Source organism: Acartia tonsa, chromosome 2, assembly GCF_053477335.1.
Source record: "Acartia tonsa isolate MP-2025a chromosome 2, ASM5347733v1, whole genome shotgun sequence".
NCBI classification, from domain to species: Eukaryota; Metazoa; Arthropoda; class Copepoda; order Calanoida; family Acartiidae; genus Acartia; species Acartia tonsa.
Window position 1 is genome coordinate 6815616 of NC_137261.1, and position 18715 is coordinate 6834330.

Sequence of the window (18715 nt, forward strand, 5' to 3'; positions counted from 1 at the left end):
ATAAGATTCAATCATAGTCATAAAATAAAACCGTGAAAAGTAAGTAAATGTATGCTTTAATTAATGCTCCCTCCCTTCTCCCGGCTAAATGTATTTTAAGTACATATTATGCAGGGGCCGTGATCCAGCAAATTAATTCTATTTGAAATTGCTGAAATTTGGATATCTTTGTGCGTAAAACTTGTTTTGTCTATAACTAAGGGGGAGTGGGCAAATAGGGGGAAAAAGAAGGAAGTGGGTTGTGGGGAAATTTTCACTAAGAATTGTTTGTCAGAATCCTGGTCCCTTGTCTCTGATTTTATGTTATATTGGTTGTTCATAGGCGTTTCACACAGGAAATGAAAATTTCATTTCTTTTGTCTAATTTCAATGCAAGGATAGGTGAAGGGAATATAAATTATTTTTTTATCAAAATTTCTCACTTTTCAACTCCAAGATCAATGTAAGTTTGTATTTTTTATATGGTGACAAGAGGACCAAGGGGGGGTTTTTAATGCAACCATCTCGTAATCAATGTATAAATGGCACTTAAAATTCGAATTTTGATCTGAAATTGTGCATGAGTAATTCTTGGTAGGTCTATTTTCCCTAAATTGAAAAAAAGTTGAAAAAGTAACGGCTAACGGCTCAGCCGTTTAGCTGTTTTTTGGCTATTTTTAGGGCAAATCTTCATAAATTACGTAGAAATCAACTTTTTGAAACATATTTTTGCTTTAAATCATGTGAATTGATACAAAAAAACATTTTTTAGATTTCTAGTACCAGCAATTTCCGGCTAGAACCGTTTGAAAACGTTTTGGATCGGAAAAGAGCATTATGTGGTGAGAGGTTTCGTGATGGATTTCGCTTGAAAATACCCAACAAATGTCTAAACGGATGAGCCGCCAGCCGTTAGCCGCTACTTTTCCAACTTTTTGTTCGATTTAGGGAAAATAGACCTACCAAGGATTACTCATGCAAAATTTCAGATCCAAATTCGAATTCTAAGTGCTATTTATACATTGATTACGAGATGGTTGCATTAAAAACCCCCCCCCTTAGAACCTCATGAGCCATTGATATATTCTTTTTAATGATATTTTTGTCTCTAGCATAAGATTTCGCTAACCGATTAAGTTCTCTATTCTAGTAAAGCTTCAAATATATGCCAAGATTGATTTAGACTAAATTACTCCTCCCTTTGAATGCAATACCCCTTTATGTTAGAGGAGCAGCTGCTATACTTTATAAAGCTTTTGCATGTACAATTTAAAACTCTTTAATACGGAGGTAGGTTTTATTAAATACAAATTTTAATTTCAATTATCATTATAATAAAATTCACTAGTAATACATAACAATTAATACTGATAATGCCCATGCGTCCAAAAAATAGTTTTAATTGCTAGTTAAAATTAAAATTTTTATTAGGTAGTAATTTTGTTCTTTTAATTTCAAAAATGTTACAGGCTTTTTATTGTGCTCAACTATGAAAATTACACTGATTTTATTAGGTAACACTTAATATAATAACTTAATTATCATCAAACATTTGTTGTAAGATGGTCAGGCTCTTTTCATATCTTTTCTCATTTTTCAGTGCCGCCTGCTTCCAATTTTTTCTTACTTCAGACCATCTGAAAATAAAGACATTAAAAATCCATTTTATTTTCGTCAAATCAACCAGATGATATCAAAACCTTATTTTTGTAATTTAGAGTTTTACAAGATTAGGTAATGCTCAAAATATCAACTTTTACAGTGCTTATATTTTTTAGTTTCGATGCAAAACAACATTATCCGTTTTCAAAAATACAAACAAGACTTTTGATTGAATGATTTTGGATGTATTTTTTACTGTGCAACGATAGATGTGTTTTTAACTGTACACCTAACTAGTAAACAAAGAAGCAAGAAATTCAGAGAATAATTGAACAATCATATTATATTATCCTACAATCCATTTCTTTACTAAGAATTAAGCAGCTACAATAAGAAGAATTCAACACATTTCGTTATGACGTCACGGAGTCATTTATGTCTATGCATTATAAGAGGAAAACACTATACCTGACCATATGGTTACTAAGTAGGATGGCAGGTGCAGTTTTGGGAGCTCCTCCTGGACCATTTTCATTTTCCAAGTCTACTCCTTCCAGAGGGAGGGATGATACTTCTGGTATTCTTGGACATTTCTCACCTACATCAAGGATTAGTTTTCAATTCAAATCTACCCATTAAAGTTTAATGTCAAATAATTTAAAGAATGTAAAGAAAATATTATTCACAAAGTATGATAAACAGACACACAGAAGGAAAAACTTTTTAATATACACTGTTTAAAAAGTTCTTATGGTCAAGGTCATACCAATTACAAAGAGAGGGGTAGGTTTCTGGTACAATCCGTAAAGGTGTGTGTTTTATGGCTTAAAAATAGTGTAGAACGATAATATTCACTAAATCTGAGTATTTCTTATTGAAAAGAACAATAGACAAAAAATTGTTTTTAAAAGTTAACATAAATTCGTTCTACTACTGTTTTTAACTTAAAACTAACAACCTTTATTTTTGGCGCAAACCTACTCCTCCCTTTATGAAAAAGGTGAAAAATATTCGCCTTTTCCTCTTTTAGGAACGAATACATAAGTATAAAAATACAATTTTCTTAGTTTTTCTTTAAAGTAATTAAGTTGAATGAAACTAGGAGAATCCAATGTAAATGTTAATATTTATATTTCATGCATTATGTGTCTATGACAGGTTATAATAATTAGGGTTGGCAATCCGGAATCTGGATCCGGAATCCGTCCAATTTTTGGGCCAATTTTGGAATCCAAATACGGAATCCGATTTTTAATAGCAGATTCCGGATTCATAATTGGTAGGCTAAAATTAGCGCCTTAAGTTTTTTCTTTTAATTGCCTCTTTTTGAAGGCAAAGATTATCATCATTACATATAAAATCTTTTAAAATCTGGTTCGATTATCAAAAGTGAATTATAGAGAACACCAAGAATATTAATTTTTAGGACATACCTATGTAGCACTTAATTTTTTATTTTTTTTCAAAATCCTTTCAACATACTGCTAGAATCCGGAATCCGCCAAAAATAAGAATCCGGAATCCGCAAGGAATCCGCCCTTTTTTTGACGGATTCTTTTAAGAATCCGGAATCCAGCCCAAAAATTTGACGGATTGCCATCACTAATAATAATTTCATTAACATACTCAGATAAGTCTTAAATTGATACGCCATTTATTTGAACCTTGTTTAATAGCAAAATATTTCAATACTCTTACCTTCAAATTGTACAGGTGAAGGCAATGAGTAAACTAGTGGCTTCTCCTCCTCATCTTGCTCAGATGCATCATCAGAATTACCCTGATTTTTAATATTAATTCAATTCTATAACAACATTTTCAGTGTCAAGCACCTGCTAAAGAATTAATAGTTAGTAGTTACTAACTTACTATTTTATACTTAAAAAAACACTAATATAACCATAACAAACAGAGAATAGGTATGATTTAAAAAAAGAGAAGAATTTCCCTATTGTCAAATGGAATCTTAACAAAAATTCTTTATAAGAACATTAAAATGCCAAGTTTCCACAAAAACTTTTCTGACATACTGTTACATATTTGGAAATAAAGAGTATCTTCGGTAAAAGTGAAATCAAATGAAATAATTGGTAGCTATGGTTTTAAGCAATTCTACCTTTTTGTAAAATAGCTCATTTATTATAAATATTCAAATTACCTACCTAATAAAAAAAAAACAATGTCAATCAATTTTACCTAACTTACTATGACGTTTGTTTAAGAACGTACATAAAATAACATACAAATATAATAGCTGGAAAATTAAATAATATTCCTGTGTCGAGGGTGGTTGGGATGGGGGAGGTGGTGGGGGTGTTACACTCCTCTCTCTGGGAGCTTGGTCTGTATTGTGCGGCTCATTTCTCATCCAGGCTCTGTAACAATCAAAAATAAAAAAAAAACATACCTAGGTACTTCTGTACTATTTTAAGTACAAAAAATAGAACTGGGTTTATTTCAATTGGTTTATTCATCAAATTTTATGATACATTCAAAAAATGCAATTATAAATGACTAGCAGTAAAGTGGCAGTAAAGCTTTTTGAACACATGGATTAGGAATTATTATATAAAATCATATATTTTCTAATGCAAGTGAGTGTTTACTGTTTAATTATTGTTAACTGACCCTATGACGGTCATACTTAACTAATAGAGTTGCTGTTTTTACTAAAAATAATAATATCGTACCTACAAACTGGATAAAGTGAGGTAGATGCAGGAAACTGAGCAAGATCAACAGATTTATCAAAGAGCTTCATAACAAAAGTGTGATGATAATCAGAGTTCAACTGGTCGCCCTTTCGTCTCTTGCGACGGATCCCCTTAGTTGGACTTTTGACTGGTGATCCCAAAATGCTGCCAAAATCTGAACCATTTTCCTTGGTAGAATCTTCAGTCACTTTCTCTTGGGATTTCAGTGCATCATTTAGAGCGCCTAGTTAATAATATTATTAATATACAGCGTTAAAGCATTTTAGCTACCTTAGATTTTTACAATCTTATTATTAAAAGCAGTAAGCCTTTGTTTGTTTGTCAGTTAATCTCAATGAACGATATAATTCAAAATATCAATATCCGTCTGAAACTTTTTTAAGGCACGATTTTTGAATTGCTATTACAAATACAAGTTGCAGCGCCACTAGTTTCTGGGGGAGGGTGGAGGAGGTTAGGAAAATAGCCTAAAACCATTAAATACATTTATTAGGCTTTCCTGAAAAGTAATACTTTTTGAGATTAGTATTTACTGAGATATCATGATCTAGCTTTAGACAAAAAAAAACACATTAACACTTGTTATCATAGGATCAGGTCTTGTTTGTTTGTATGTTCGTTAGGATCTCGTAAACAAATAAACGACATAATTGGAGATTTCTTAAACGCGATGTTTTAACTGATATTTTAAACAAAAAAATAAAGGCTACCCGACAAAAGATCCCTGGCAGAACTTCCAGTTTTATGCGGACTCAAAAAATCCGAACTAGCTACCCCAACATTACCACCTCCCCGTAGTTTTACAGGAGAGGTCAACCGAGGTCTTTTCATTGGTGACCCAGCTGGACTAGACCTTGTGTTTTGCGACATTTTTCAATCTGAAAAAAATAATAAAAAAATAATGTTGGTAGGTTCAAATTTCTGTTTCATATGCGAAGAAAAACATTATGCATACAAAGACTTAGATTTTCAATTCATTGTAATTTTATGTTACAAAGCATTTTTTTCATACAAACAATATGTAAAAAAATATTTATTTTTTCATGTCTAATAAAAGCTAACAATTGTGATCCATTTAAAAATGCATAATGCTTATTTAAATGAGTTTGTTTCTGTGTTAGAAGTCTTCGGAATTTAAAGCTCCACCTTCTTCTTGAGATGTTTAGGTTTCTATAAAAAAAAATAATTTGTGTTTAAAAAAAAAATAATAATTTGTGTTTTCAAATATAAATACAAAAGGAAAATTATGTAGGTACCTAACAAAATTTAGGAATTACCAAAAAGGTTACAACACATTCGTTAATTGTATAGGTATATAATAAAAATTTTAAATTCCTACTACTATTGTATACCTAAAATAAATCTAGGTAAATATGACATTTGGTCAAGTAGGTAACTCAAATAAATTCGAAACAAAATCTTTGTTCCGATTCTTTAGATATTCATTTCTTTGATAATAAGGAATAATGTGCAGGAAACGCATAACGTTTCAAACAGTAAGCACAGCCATATCAAAAAAAGATGTGGGTTAAGCAACTTTACTAGAGACATAATAACGATATTTTTGGTTTGTCTATTATATAAAGGGGAGGGGGGGGGGGATGTGCCACTTTTTTAAACCAAAAGTAAAACTGCATTATCTCAACCCATAAAATAGTTACAGCTGTAAAATTCAGCACAGCAGTTGCTTATGTGGAGAACAATATAGAACTGTAAAGAAACGGCGGCCGAACCACCGCTCCCGCCGAAAACCGCCGAATTTTTTTTTGCCTTTTTTTCGCCAAATTAGACAATTCTAAATAATCTGAGATAAACTTTTTTTTCTCATAAAAATTTTCCTTATATTTTCACGTGACACTTAATATTTCAAACATGTCAATATTAAAAAAAAATGCAAGTGTAAAATCTTACAAGTGTCAAGTGAAAATATAAGGGAAATTTTTATGAGAAAAATAAAGTTTATCTCAGATGATTGAAAATTGTCTATTCTGGCGAGAAAGGCAAAAAAAATTTCAGCGGGAAACAGCGGTTTTCGGCGAGAGCGGCGGCCCCGCCGCCGTTTCTTCACAGTTCCATATTCTTCTTCACATAAGCAACTGCTGTGCTGAATTTTAGAGCTGTAACTCTTTTATGGGTTGAGATCATGCAGTTTTACTGTTGGTTTCAAAAAGTGGCACATCCGCCCCCCCCCCCTTCTTTCAGCTGTTAATTTATGGAAGTTTCTATTAGGGATGGCAATCCGTCAAATTTTTGGACCGGATTTGGATTCTTACAGGAATCCGTCCAAAATAATGGCGGATTCGGATTCCGGATTCTAGCAACATTTCAAAAGACTTTTTAAAAAAAATTAAATAAATTAAGTGCTACATATGTCCTAATAATAAATGTTCTTGGTGTTCTCTATAATTCACTTCCGAGAATCGAACCAGATTTTAAAAGATTTTATATATAATGATGATAATCTTTGCCTTCAAAAAGGGGGAGTTGAAAGAAAAAACTAAAGACGCTAATTTTAGCCTACCAATTAAGAATCCAAATCCGCTATTAAAATACGGATTCATGATTCGGATTCTAAAATTAATTTCTAAAATCTTACGGGGTTTTTTGGTTGGTAATGTTTTCGTCTGTAAACTTCCCACTCATTTTTATGCAAGGTGTAGAGTTTGACAGCAGCTCGGGCGTCTTGCACAGAACAATGCTCTCCATCTTGAAGTTCAATTCCTACACACACCAAAAAAATGATAATTCGCATTGCGCTAAGGGGGTGGGGGTTTTATCGAATTTCGATCTGAAATTTTGCATGAGTAATCCTTGGTGGGTCTATTTTCCCTAAATCGAACAAAAAGTTGGAAAAGTAACGGCTAACGGCTGGCGACTCAGCCGTTTTGCCATTTTTTGGCTATCTTAAGAGCAAATTGGTCACGAAACCTATCTATACATAATCCTTTTTGTCGCTCAAAAACCTTATCAAACGGTTCTAACCGGTAGCTGTTGGTACTAGAAATTTTAAAAATGGTTATTGCTATCATCTAACATGAATTAAACCAAAAATATGTTTTAAAAAGTTTATTCCTACGTAATTAATGATGAATTTGCCATGAAAACATGCAAAAAACGGCTGAGCCTCCAGCCGTTACTTTTCCAACTTTTTGTTCGATGGGAAAATAGACCAACCTTGGATTACTCATGAAAAATTTCAGATAAAAATTCGATTTCTAAGTGCCATTTATAAATTGATTACGAGATGGTTGCATTAAAAAACCCCGCGTTTGTTAAATCATTATCATTCAGAAAAAAATACCACTTATTTACATGACCTTATTCAAATGTAATGCAAGTTTTTTTTACGAATTAACTCACCAGCGTAATGTAGAATGAGCTTTTTTAATGAAGGTGTGCCACCTCCCATCTGTAGTTTGAAAGGCTCATACTTTGAAGTATCTCGAATCATATGCCTAAAATATCGATTTTATTTATGCTTATTACATAATTATATTTAAATATCTGCTTATAAGCCAATAAACCATTTTTTGCAGTTAATCAATAATTTTGACTGAAATAGGTTCTCTTACATCACGCACGTATTATCTTTAAGTAATTTAGCATTTAAGAGTCGGGCACGACCTTTCCGGAAATTTATCGGTCGGAGGGACCGCTCTGGGCTATAAAGATACATACTGGTAATTAACGTCCCTTTCCCTGATTAACAAAAGGACAAAATTAGTTTTAAAATAAGTTGTTTTTAGCCAGTGGATATTTTACTAATATTTCAGCTATCTTAAGAGCACTTGAAAGTAGCACGTTTGCCCCGAGATAGACAAGCGGACAACAAAAAATTTTAAGTATCTTCGCTAGGTACTAAAATAATCTTTAAATATTACCGGGGATGAAGTAAAGCCATGACTTTGAGATCATTATGTAATGCGTGTCCAACCAATATCTTATCGTTTATGATTTCCATAACCTAAATTAAAAAAATATATATTAGTTACTATAGGTAGGTATAACACTGTAAACACTGTGCATGTCCATTAAGATCTCGTTCCAGAATTTTCAGTTCAGTTCAGAATTGGAAAAGGATATGTTTTAAGAGATGGTGCCTAGAGAGCAGAGAACACCACCCCCCCCTTAAAATGTTTTAAATCCTCCTTCTACCTTAAAGCTTTAAATATTTTAAGAATGAAAGTATTGTACCTACCAATAAAGGTGTATTTTTTACTCCAAATTTAATTCAAATATTTGTTTAGACTTCAAAAAAATGCAAACCTTACCTTTTGTCGTACTTCATCATAAGAGGGAGCATTCTCAAGATGGTAAGGCCTGATACCGCTGACATCGGTCCTGTAGTCAGTAACTTGTTCAGCGGGGGACACGTAGGAGTCGTAAAGTACATGCCCATAAAGGTTCACCAAGCTGACTCGTGCCACAACACTGTCAACTCCACCTGAGTCAAGTACATATAAACATTATATAAAATGCTATCATAGAAAATCTACATATTTAAAAATTAAAAGTAAACCAAGCTGACCTTTTCCAACACCAACCATTTCACAATCCATACCAATAATCCTCGTTACTCCTAATAAAATGAAATTTTTTTTCAATTATTCTAGAATTGAACACTGAAACAGGGAACCTTCTATATTTAAAATAAAAATAAAATTCTATTATGCTAAATTAAGTGTTTAAAAAATTAAAATTTTATTGACATTTATTAAAATTAAGATATCTTTCATTTTTTGTCGTTACATCATTTTAAATAATTTAAACTTGAACACGGCTATTACAAGCTCACAGCATATTCAACAGATCAACAAACAGAGTTGTGCAGTAAATAAAATCTAAAATTTACCTGTAAATCCTTTCCTATAAAGACCATTATCAGAATTTTCAGATTTTTCAGACTGCTGGGATTTATCTGTTTCTGTGGTGATCTTGATCTTTTTTTCTTTTACAGGTTTTGTGGGCTTATTCGCCTCTTCGATAAGACTGGGATCAACGTCATCAAACCAAATTTCCGGTTCTTCTATCTCTACATCTTTTACAGTTTTAGTTTCTTCTATCTTCACTTTTGTAGCATCTTCAACCTTGGGCTTTTTAATATCCGCTACTTTGGGCTTTTTAGTATCCCCTACCTTAGGCTTTTTAGTATCCACTACCTTGGGCTTCTTCATTTCTTCAGTCTTGGTTTTCCTAACGACTTTACTATCTTCCGATAGCTTAAGACGCTTAAATGGCGAAATTTCAGTCCTGTTGCTATCCGATATTTCTATTCTGAAATATATATTATATTACCTATTAATTTGCAGAATTACACGATGTATTTTGTTTTGATTAATTGCAATTATTTTACAAGCATATTCGTAAAAAGTCAAGAATATTATAAATGCAAGGGGTAGAATAGTTTGTCTTTGAGTGACCTATCCCTGAATTATACCTTTTTGGCGGGGCAATCACTTGCTTCAGATTTTTCCAATTGGAAGAGATAAGTTCTTTTTTCTTAGCTGTAGGTGGCTGAGATACAACTCTTACTGGGGCCGGTAGACCTTAAATTAAATCATAACACAATAAGTGTTTTATTCTAGTAGAATGAAAATCCAGGCTAAGACAAAGCCTAAAACATTAAATAATATACCGTAAATAATATTTTTGAAAGAATGTGACGTTATACTTATCACAAATCATAGGAATATGCAATTAATGCACTTAATTTTGTATGGTAAAATTAATAGTACACCTAAACATTGCAAGTAATCATGGTTGCGGAGCCGCTATATTTTGCTGGAGCCGGAGCTGGGGTCGTTATTTTCGTTAAAAAAAAACGGCTCGGCTCCGGGTTAGCTAAAATAGATTTTTATTAAGGGGGAGGGGGGAGTTCTGACACATTTGCGTAAACCTGGTGTATAGGCTTAATCTTTGGACTGAGAGGATAGTTTATTAGGGGTAAAATCATTCTTATATGATGAATTTCTCCCAGATATAAGATTTTTTGGATAGGCCTCCAGGTTCCGTAGCTCCAGGCCTCCAGGTGGTCTCTGTACAGGTAAAAATTAAAAATAAGATTTTTTTGTTGAAGAGTTAGAGGTTAACTTATAAAACAAAATCTGCTTCTTTTTGATTGTTATTCACATATTTGAAGAAAAACATACATATTTTGTCTCGTAAGCTGACATCTAACTCTTAAAAAAATTTTTTTTTTTTTCATTTTTACCTGTAGACTCTAGAGAGACCACCAATGTCAAAAATAGACTTGGCAAAAAAAAAATGTTTCTTGATTTTAGGTCGGAGCCGGAGCTAAATACGGAGCCATTATTTACAGGCGGCTTCGCGGAGCCGCAACAAAATCAAACAGCTCCGCATCCCTGCAAGTAATCTTCACATTCGTTAGGTAGGTGTATTATTTTTGCATTAAAATAAAACTGAATCCAACCTGGAATATTAATAAGAGACTTGGTACTAGGCTTCTTCTTGCCCCTGTTCCTTTTCCTTTTCTTTTTCATGTCGGGTTGGGCGGCAACATTCTCAGTTTTTATTTCACTCATTTTTATCTGAAAATTATATATAAAATATTAAGCAAGATAAATGATCGAAGCGCATCTAACCAGTTAGGGTATATATATGCAGAACTAATCCATTTATAAATTATTATTTTTTAAAAGATTATTGGAATTGAAATATATATATTAACACTGAAAGAATCTTATAAATATGAAATTCACAATTGAGATATCTTTAGGTCCACACCATGTAAAAATTACTAGGTATATAGTATTACCTAGATAGAAAAAATATTAACACATAGGTATTAGGCTCCATGCACTAAAAAAATAGTTGAAATAGTCTTTATGTTGATTTTGTGATGAACAGACACCTAGACATACGTTTAAGTTGCATATATATAATATATATATATCACAAGAGCAAGATTTTTTTTTCTTCAAATAATTGATATATTAAAAAAAAATTCTATTTCTTTCCGAACATGTGCCTTAAAAAGTAGAAAGTTATTATTACTAAACGGTAAAAGATAGATTTGAGTGTAATTATCCCCCTAGTTCTCTTGATTTTAAATCTTTTTTATTCATAAATCGTCTTCTTTAACAAATTGCTGCAAATTAAATCGCATTTTAATAAAAATATTTGATTTGGTCCCAGTTAAATAATTTTAACCACTAAATAAAACACTTTATTATATTTTTATCATGGGAAAATCTAATAATTTTGGGTGTTTATGTTAAAAAAAAAACAAAAGAAAATAAACTTTTTACAGGCCAAAAATTATAGTTTTTCGTTGTATTTCGCTCAGCATCTGTTCCAGAATTTTCAAAACTCAGGTGGCGCAATGTTTATGTTGTAGGATGCCGCAACATTTTGGTATAAATTAAAAGTCGTCTTCGAAAATTAACTCTTGATAAGATAATTAGTTTTGGTAACTACCATTAGCTTTTTCTGAATATGAGCCTCTAGAGGGAGTTTTAATTTTAGTTTTAAAAGACTTTTTTTTGTTTTTTTTTTAATCTATTCTGGGGGGTTTTCTACCCCAAAATAGTTATTAAAACCCTTCTTCGCGGGACCCATAAAAGCTTCACAGAAAGACAACCTGTTACTTTAATCTATTACGTGAGTGAAGTTCATAAAAACAAGGATGACAACATCCATAAAAGCGAAGCTCTAAAACTGTAGGACAAACGGGCATTAACACTTGTAGAATGCCATAACTGAATAATCAGAATATAAACGTATATAAGAGTCGAAGCAAAATTTTAAGTAAATTTGTTGAAAAATTGTTTGATGCAGGATACTGTTTAAGGACATACTTACATTTTTAGGACTTGATTATAGAGTTGTTTCGCTTGTAATATTGTCCCAGGAATCCGTATACCAAAAATCAGATCAATCGGATAATTAGATTATAAAAAATTGTACCACAGGAATCATCATGCAAAATCTGGAATCGATAGGACAATTCTAACCTATTTAAATTAACGAAAAGAGCTAACTGTCTGTGACGTACGGACGGACCGACCCTAATTATAAAAAAGCTTCGCTTTTAAAAACTGTAAGGAATGGGAGTTATAAACTATCTCTAGTCCACTATGAAGGTAAACCATATCGTTTCGGTTAGTTTCGTCCCCCATAACTTTTTATAATCTCATTTTCTGTATGTAAAATTTACTTATAATTCAAAGTAGAACAATGTAAGTCTGTCCGACTGTCTGTATGTCTTCCCTTTCGCCTGTCTGTCTGTCCCTCCGACTGTCTGTCTTTCCTCCCGCCTGTTTCTTTGTCTGTTAGTCTATTCGCCTGTCTGTCCGTATCATTAAGATCTCGGTAACAGCTGAATCGATTGGGCCAAAGTAACTTCAATTAAAGGAATTGTTAAATATATCTTAAAAGCTTCAAAAATGATATCTACTTATCACATCACATCAACTCTTGGGACGAAGCCACTAGTATAGTTCCATCAATTAGTTACTTTTATTGCCTGATAACCTAGCTGAAAGAATAAGGGATTTTTAACACTCTAGGGGGTAATTTACACGAAAGCAAGATGCTCCTGTATTTTTCTTTTTTAAAATTTCATGGGCTTGTGTTCTGTCATGTAGGCCTATGGCATGATATTAACTTTAGATCTGGAAATATCAAAGCAATCAATCAAATGAAGAAATCATGCGCCGTTTTGCATCTTTTCTTTTATGCGCAAAAACACACGTTAATTGTGCGTGTGTGTTTAGAAATAGGGTGCGTGCACACACACACACACACACACACACACACACACATGATTCACGCAACTCCATCTACCAGAAACGCACGGACACACGGGCGTAAAGTTGATTGAGCGACGCACGTCGGAGGAGGAACGCTTAGTTCGTTCAGTTTATTTTAATGATTCGAATGCATCACAGATCAACGTAAAAAAATGTGTAAAATAATTTATGATAAAAATTGGAAAAGTTAAACTGTGTTGAACATTGTTGTTTTTGACTATTTGTTATTTGTGAAAATATTAAAATTTAAAGATGGCTGGAAATAAAAAAGGTGAGACATATTCTAAAGAAAAAGATCTTCATGGCTTGATTATAAAGCCTCATTCCTTATAACAGTATATCTAATAGCCCTAGGAATCCATGTACCAAATTTAGTTCATATTATGATTTAAATGGACATAGGTCTTTTTGGTAATGGATATAGAGTTGCTACGCTTTATAAATTATACCTAACTGTTACAGGAGTTATACACACGTAAAGAAAGATATACATATATACGATATACAATGTACATTGCTGTGACAGACGGCTGGCTTTAAAAAGAGAAGCTTTTCCATAATTATGGTCGGTCCGTCCGTACGTCCGTCCTAATCGGATATATCTTTTTGTTAATTTAAACATGTTAGAATTGTCCCGAGGATTCAAATGTTTGTATGATGATTCATATAACAGGTAGGATTTAGGAAGCCTAGCAACTCTATAATCGTTACCAGAAAGTCCGTACGTCCATTTAAAACATAGTGATCTTTCAACTTTTTTGACAACAACATTCTGTACTTACATCATAACTAACCTATTCATCTGAATTTTGCAACAAATTTCTGTACAATTTTGTTTAGACTTATATTGTGAAGACGAGTTTCTATATCATACTTAGTCCATCAATTACTTTCTAGAGCATCGAATTTTTATGAGAGTGAATGTAATAAGTAATGACATAGGCTTTGCTAAGATATAACTTGTTTTTTTTTTGGCCAGTCGATCAGGCTGCTTGATATTTGTTGAAATTATTAGTTCAAGTAGTTTTTTTTTTATCGAACATTTTCAATATTTTATAGGGTAGTTTCGTAATTGATAGCTATTATCGTTACTATATACGTGTAGGAATTGACCTTTCAAACTTGGCATGATGATTACTATATCAGTAAGGTACAATTCAGAAAGCGTAGCAACTCTATATAATTGCCAGTCAGTCCGTATGTCCATTTTTAAACGTTTAGTGTTTAGCTTTAAAAAAAGATATTTTGAATGACAAGTCTTGAAATGTAAGTATGTCCACATTAAGCATTCTGTTTTTTAGGTAAATGTTTAAAACTTCTAAAAAAAAGTTAGATATTATTTAATTATTTCCTCAAATTCACACGAAAATACAAAATGGTACACATTTTTTATGATGGGCCAAAAAATAACCATGTCATAAAAATGAAAACAGCATATCATGATAGTGCAATTTCATTATAAACATCAATAAAAAAAGAGCAACATTGTAATTATTAAATTAGCGAAATCATGGAATTTGTAGTACATATTTGAAAAAATAAAAAATACCTTTCCTGCTTTTTATATTGTTGTGTTAAATTTTAAAAATAACAATGTTTTTCCAAGAAATTAAATGCTACACTTTTTTTTATTTAATTGACTATAATTTTGAAATAAAAGTGGAAAAATATGAAGAAAATAACATAGTTTTTTTGTTGCTAAATACACCATAATTTATTGCAGTTATTATAAAATAAGAATTTTTAATATTTTAGTTTTTATATTTAACAAGTAAAGTATTCAACCAGTGTTTAAAAAATGTTCTTTTCCTTCAAAGTGTCTATCGAGTACGGGCCCACCCCCCTATTTGTGAAAAATTAGAATAAAGGGAGAAAGAAAGTTTTCATCTATGCCTAACCGATGCAGGTGCTTTAGCCCTAAACCTGCGGGGCTCCCCATTACCCAGTATAACCTAACGTAACCAACCTGACTTTTAGCAACGAAAATAAAACAAACGAAAAACCTATTCAATTACTTTCAAAATATAGAAGGGGGTATGTGATTTACTAACTAGACACTGAGGGAAACCGCCTTAGAAATATATTTTACTCATTAAGTGGAGCTTTAATCATACTTAGCAACGCGAAAAACTAAAAAAATACTTTTTAGGTTTTTGTGAAAAAATGGTCGAAATTCAAGTATTACTTCTTCTCTACCTCTCAGTTGCTTTATCACAGGTAAAAACATTTAGATTTCCATAAAAGATTATAAATAATAAATATTAGATAAAATTATATAAAATGTAAACGTATTCGTGGTGGAAGAACGTCATGGGCAGTAGGCACCCTCAAAATTTTATCCACCACAAACCTTTAAAAAATTGTCATTTTACCCACTCCCCCGAAAAAATTAGAAGCTTGGGCGTCCTTGAAATTGCGTACCTTTTCCGAATAGGTATATCTTTTTATCAAGCTGGTTGATCTATTTTAGAAATAATTATACTTAACTTTAATGTTGATATTCCCGATGTCTTTAAAATTGATTTGGACTTAGTTATCATTGAAAGATAACATAATCCTTATTCAAATTTTGACTTTCATAGCTTAACAATAGATTTATTTGGATAAATAACAATCTGTTTGCCATTGACTTTTCCTTTCCTGGCTAAAATATACTAGAAGAAGAATTTCTAGTCTTAGTTGTGAAACAGTATTTTTTTTATTGAATAATGAAACTTTATTCGATGAAATGGATAATATTAATCTTGTTTGTTTCCATTGACCCAACCCCCGCAATTTTGACCTTTGGTTAACCCACATTCTTGTTGTCTTGTTGTGGCCGGAGGAAGGAAGTTGTAAAATGTTGTCACACTCGAGACTTCAAGTCTTACAGGGACAAGGATGCGGCATCTATACAAAGACTTCGCCTTAAACTTTTTCATAACTCAATACCTATCATAACTGATATAAAATGTATCTTTCCAATTCTTCATTATCTATCTTAGAGTTATTATTATCCTTGCTTTTCTCATGTCTTGGAAAGTTTTTAAATATTTTAGGAGGGTGCCTCAACCCACAAAAGAGATATGGCAGATTCTCCCATTTCTTTCTTTAAAAAACCTAAAAAAGTAAAATGGTAGGCCTCTAAATGATTATCCGTTAGTCTTTAAAATCTATTAATATCTTTGACTAGCGGAAAAGTGTTAGACAAAGTTATATCCATGTACCTGTTAAGTCTAGGTTACATTTCAATCTGGTGTTTATGTAACGCTGCATATTAAAAATATCACTTACTGCCTTTTTAGTTATGTCATGCTTAATAAATAATAAATATGATATGCTTCTTGCATTATACATTAAAGTTAAGACTCCAAGACAAAGGTCGTGTAAGAGCTAGGTAAGATTGTCTATAAAGCAAGTCCAGTTTTTCACCTAATGCTATGGGAATTAAATTGTATATTAAGAAAAATAGACCTCTTCGGCCTATTGAAAATATAAAGGGTGAGCAAAAAAAAATGCGTAGATTTTTAAAATTTTAATTGCGCGGCTTGTGTTAATGGTAGAAAAAAGGCACGTATGCCGTTAGAACCGCGGAGAAGTCTATTTTCAGGAAATATAAAAACGATTCCTATGCTACGCATAGTTCAGGAGCTACGTGTTAAAATGTCCAAACTGATGTAAAACTTGACTTGCGAGTAAATTTTAAAATATAACTAAAAATTAGAGAAGATATTTTGCAAAAAGAGATACCTACATTTTTTAATTTCAAATTGCGCGGCTTGTATTAATAGTAGAAAAATGTTACGCATACCATTAAAACCGCTATGAGCTGTATTTTTTGGAAATATGAGAACGGTTCCTGTGCTACAAATAATCTAGGAGCTAGGTGGTAAAATGTTCCAAAATTTACTCGCAAGTCAAGTTTTAAGTCAGTTGGGACATTTTAACACGTAGCTCCTAAACTATGCGTAGCACAGGAATCGTTTTTATATTTCCTAAAAATAGACTTCTTAGCGGTTCTAACGGTATGCATAACATTTTTCTACTATTACCACAAGCTGCGCAATTTAAATTTTAAAAATCTACGCATTTTTTTTTGCTCACCCTTTATATAATGAACAATAAAAGGACAATGAGAGTAAATACTGTTGGAAGATTTTCACTAAGAGGAGACTTGCACTTTTGATAAATAATTTGATAACAATTTTTGCCGTTCATTAGATTCAAATTTGTCAATTTTGCTTTAAGGTTAAGAATTGTCAACTTAACAAAGAAATCTTTCATGACTCTATATATACAGAAAAATGACTACAGAATATAAAAAATTCTGCTTTTAATTGATTGTGTTTTTAAGTTAATTGCTATTTTATATTTGTCTATTTTTTTTGCGACAATGTGGTGACACTCTGCAGATTTGAATTAAATTGAATTTAATTAGACATTTTAGCTTCCCCTGTGAATGGAAAATGGTAGAATCATAATCATCCTTGATTATTACTTTATCATCAACTAGCGGCTTCGCCCCTAGCCTCTAGGGGCTTTGCCCCATGAGGTAATTTTTAAAGAAATTAAAAAAAAAATTCTGGGGCTGCTGCCAATAATTAATGTGAAGTGTTAATTTTTTTTGTGGGGGAGGGGGGATTTTCACTTTTGGAGGGGTTGGGGGTGTCCCACCCAAAAAAGAAAATTGCTTAAAACCACCACAGGACCAATAGGTATATACCCTGAAGCGTAGAATCCGATCAATTCAGTGGTTACCGAGATCTTAAGGGACAGACGGACAGACAAACGGACGGACAGACATCATTCTACTTTGTATTTTAGATAAGTTCAACAAATTTGATTTTCACTGATCTTTAATTATCATCTATTACAATGACATTTCTGCCTTTGTAGTCCTTACTTTCCTGTTGTTACAAATATTTAATTTATGTTGAAGGAACCAGAAACCATATTTATGTTTAATTCGTTTATACTTTGATGTAAATAATACACAACGAATGTAAATTTAATTGCCTCTTTACAAGGATGATAGCATCCACAGAGTAGAGGCGTATCTCAAGATAACAAGAACATTTAAGTTCATATGGAGCAAAGCAATATCAAGCCAAAAAGTAAAGAGAACTTATGGAGTAATACAAAAGAAAAGTTAGATAATTGATTTTATAAAATTCATAAATAGGTGAAGAATTTTGCAAAATTTCATTGAAATTGTATTTTTTTTGTATAGCTTAACAAATTTTAAGCAATCTACATCTTTGAAATTTTTAAATGTTCTAAAGGATATGCTTAAACATGATTAGTGACTCATAAGAATCTATTTCAAGGATGAAAAGAAACAGAAATGTAATGTAAGTAATCCAGATTGTAAAAACCTTGATTCTTCAATTAAATCACTTAATTCCTTGTGGGTGTGCAAATGATTGAAGGTTACTTTGTTGCAGGACTCGGCAGCCGCGTTTCATCCGTGTAAGCCCTATTTAATTTTTCATATTATAATTTTAATATTCAGCTTGATATCTAAACCTGTTCCTAAACAGACAATCCATCTTTTCAGAATTTTTTGTTTTAATTTGAGGCTTATGCGCGGCTGTCGAGCCCTGCTTTATTGTCACTTTTCTCTATTTATAAAGTTACCAATCACTTTCAAAATTGACCTAATGTGCAATG

The 18715-nt window shown here is 32.1% G+C and overlaps 3 protein-coding genes across 3 annotated transcripts in view; 1 reads left to right on the forward strand and 2 right to left on the reverse strand.

The window, feature by feature from the left end:
* Positions 1–1322: 1322 nt before the first annotated feature.
* mip40 (Myb-interacting protein 40) lies at positions 1323–5173 on the reverse strand. The gene is made up of 6 exons (XM_080180829.1): positions 5006–5173; positions 4272–4518; positions 3856–3956; positions 3280–3360; positions 2050–2179; positions 1323–1616 (listed from the first exon to the last, which is right to left on the reverse strand). Exons 1-6 carry the CDS (start codon positions 5163–5165, stop codon positions 1514–1516), a joined length of 822 nt encoding a protein of 273 aa, XP_080036955.1. The 5' UTR covers positions 5166–5173; the 3' UTR covers positions 1323–1513.
* LOC145335098 (RNA exonuclease 4) lies at positions 5173–11616 on the reverse strand. Its single transcript, XM_080180816.1, has 9 exons — positions 10726–11616; positions 9733–9841; positions 9148–9569; positions 8824–8874; positions 8567–8739; positions 8177–8259; positions 7656–7750; positions 6892–7016; positions 5173–5465 (listed from the first exon to the last, which is right to left on the reverse strand). Exons 1-9 carry the CDS (start codon positions 10835–10837, stop codon positions 5430–5432), a joined length of 1206 nt encoding a protein of 401 aa, XP_080036942.1. The 5' UTR covers positions 10838–11616; the 3' UTR covers positions 5173–5429.
* A 1553-nt stretch (positions 11617–13169) lies between these two features.
* Positions 13170–18715, forward strand: part of LOC145335111 (uncharacterized) — an 85035-nt gene continuing 79489 nt past the window's right edge. Inside the window, exons 1-2 of the mRNA XM_080180841.1 lie at positions 13170–13337; positions 15216–15283. Coding sequence (XP_080036967.1) covers positions 13319–13337; positions 15216–15283 — 87 coding nt within the window. The 5' untranslated portion in view covers positions 13170–13318. The remainder of the gene's footprint in view (positions 13338–15215; positions 15284–18715) is intronic.

What these genes read in the sequence shown, in the direction of transcription:
- LOC145335098 (XM_080180816.1), bottom strand. Translation starts at nt 10,837, where the DNA reads ATGAGTGAAATAAAAACTGAGAATGTTGCCGCCCAACCCGACATGAAA. An exon ending in AATGGTTGGTGTTGGAAAAG is followed by an intron (nt 8,740 to 8,823) that starts GTCAGCTTGGTT and finishes TACTTGACTCAG; the next exon opens with GTGGAGTTGACAGTGTTGTG. An exon ending in ATTACCAACCAAAAAACCCC is followed by an intron (nt 5,466 to 6,891) that starts GTAAGATTTTAG and finishes TTTTTTTTATAG; the next exon opens with AAACCTAAACATCTCAAGAA.
- mip40 (XM_080180829.1), bottom strand. Translation starts at nt 5,165, where the DNA reads ATGTCGCAAAACACAAGGTCTAGTCCAGCTGGGTCACCAATGAAAAGA. An exon ending in CCAACCACCCTCGACACAGG is followed by an intron (nt 3,361 to 3,855) that starts AATATTATTTAA and finishes TTAAAAATCAGG; the next exon opens with GTAATTCTGATGATGCATCT. An exon ending in CTTAGTAACCATATGGTCAG is followed by an intron (nt 1,617 to 2,049) that starts GTATAGTGTTTT and finishes CTTTATTTTCAG; the next exon opens with ATGGTCTGAAGTAAGAAAAA.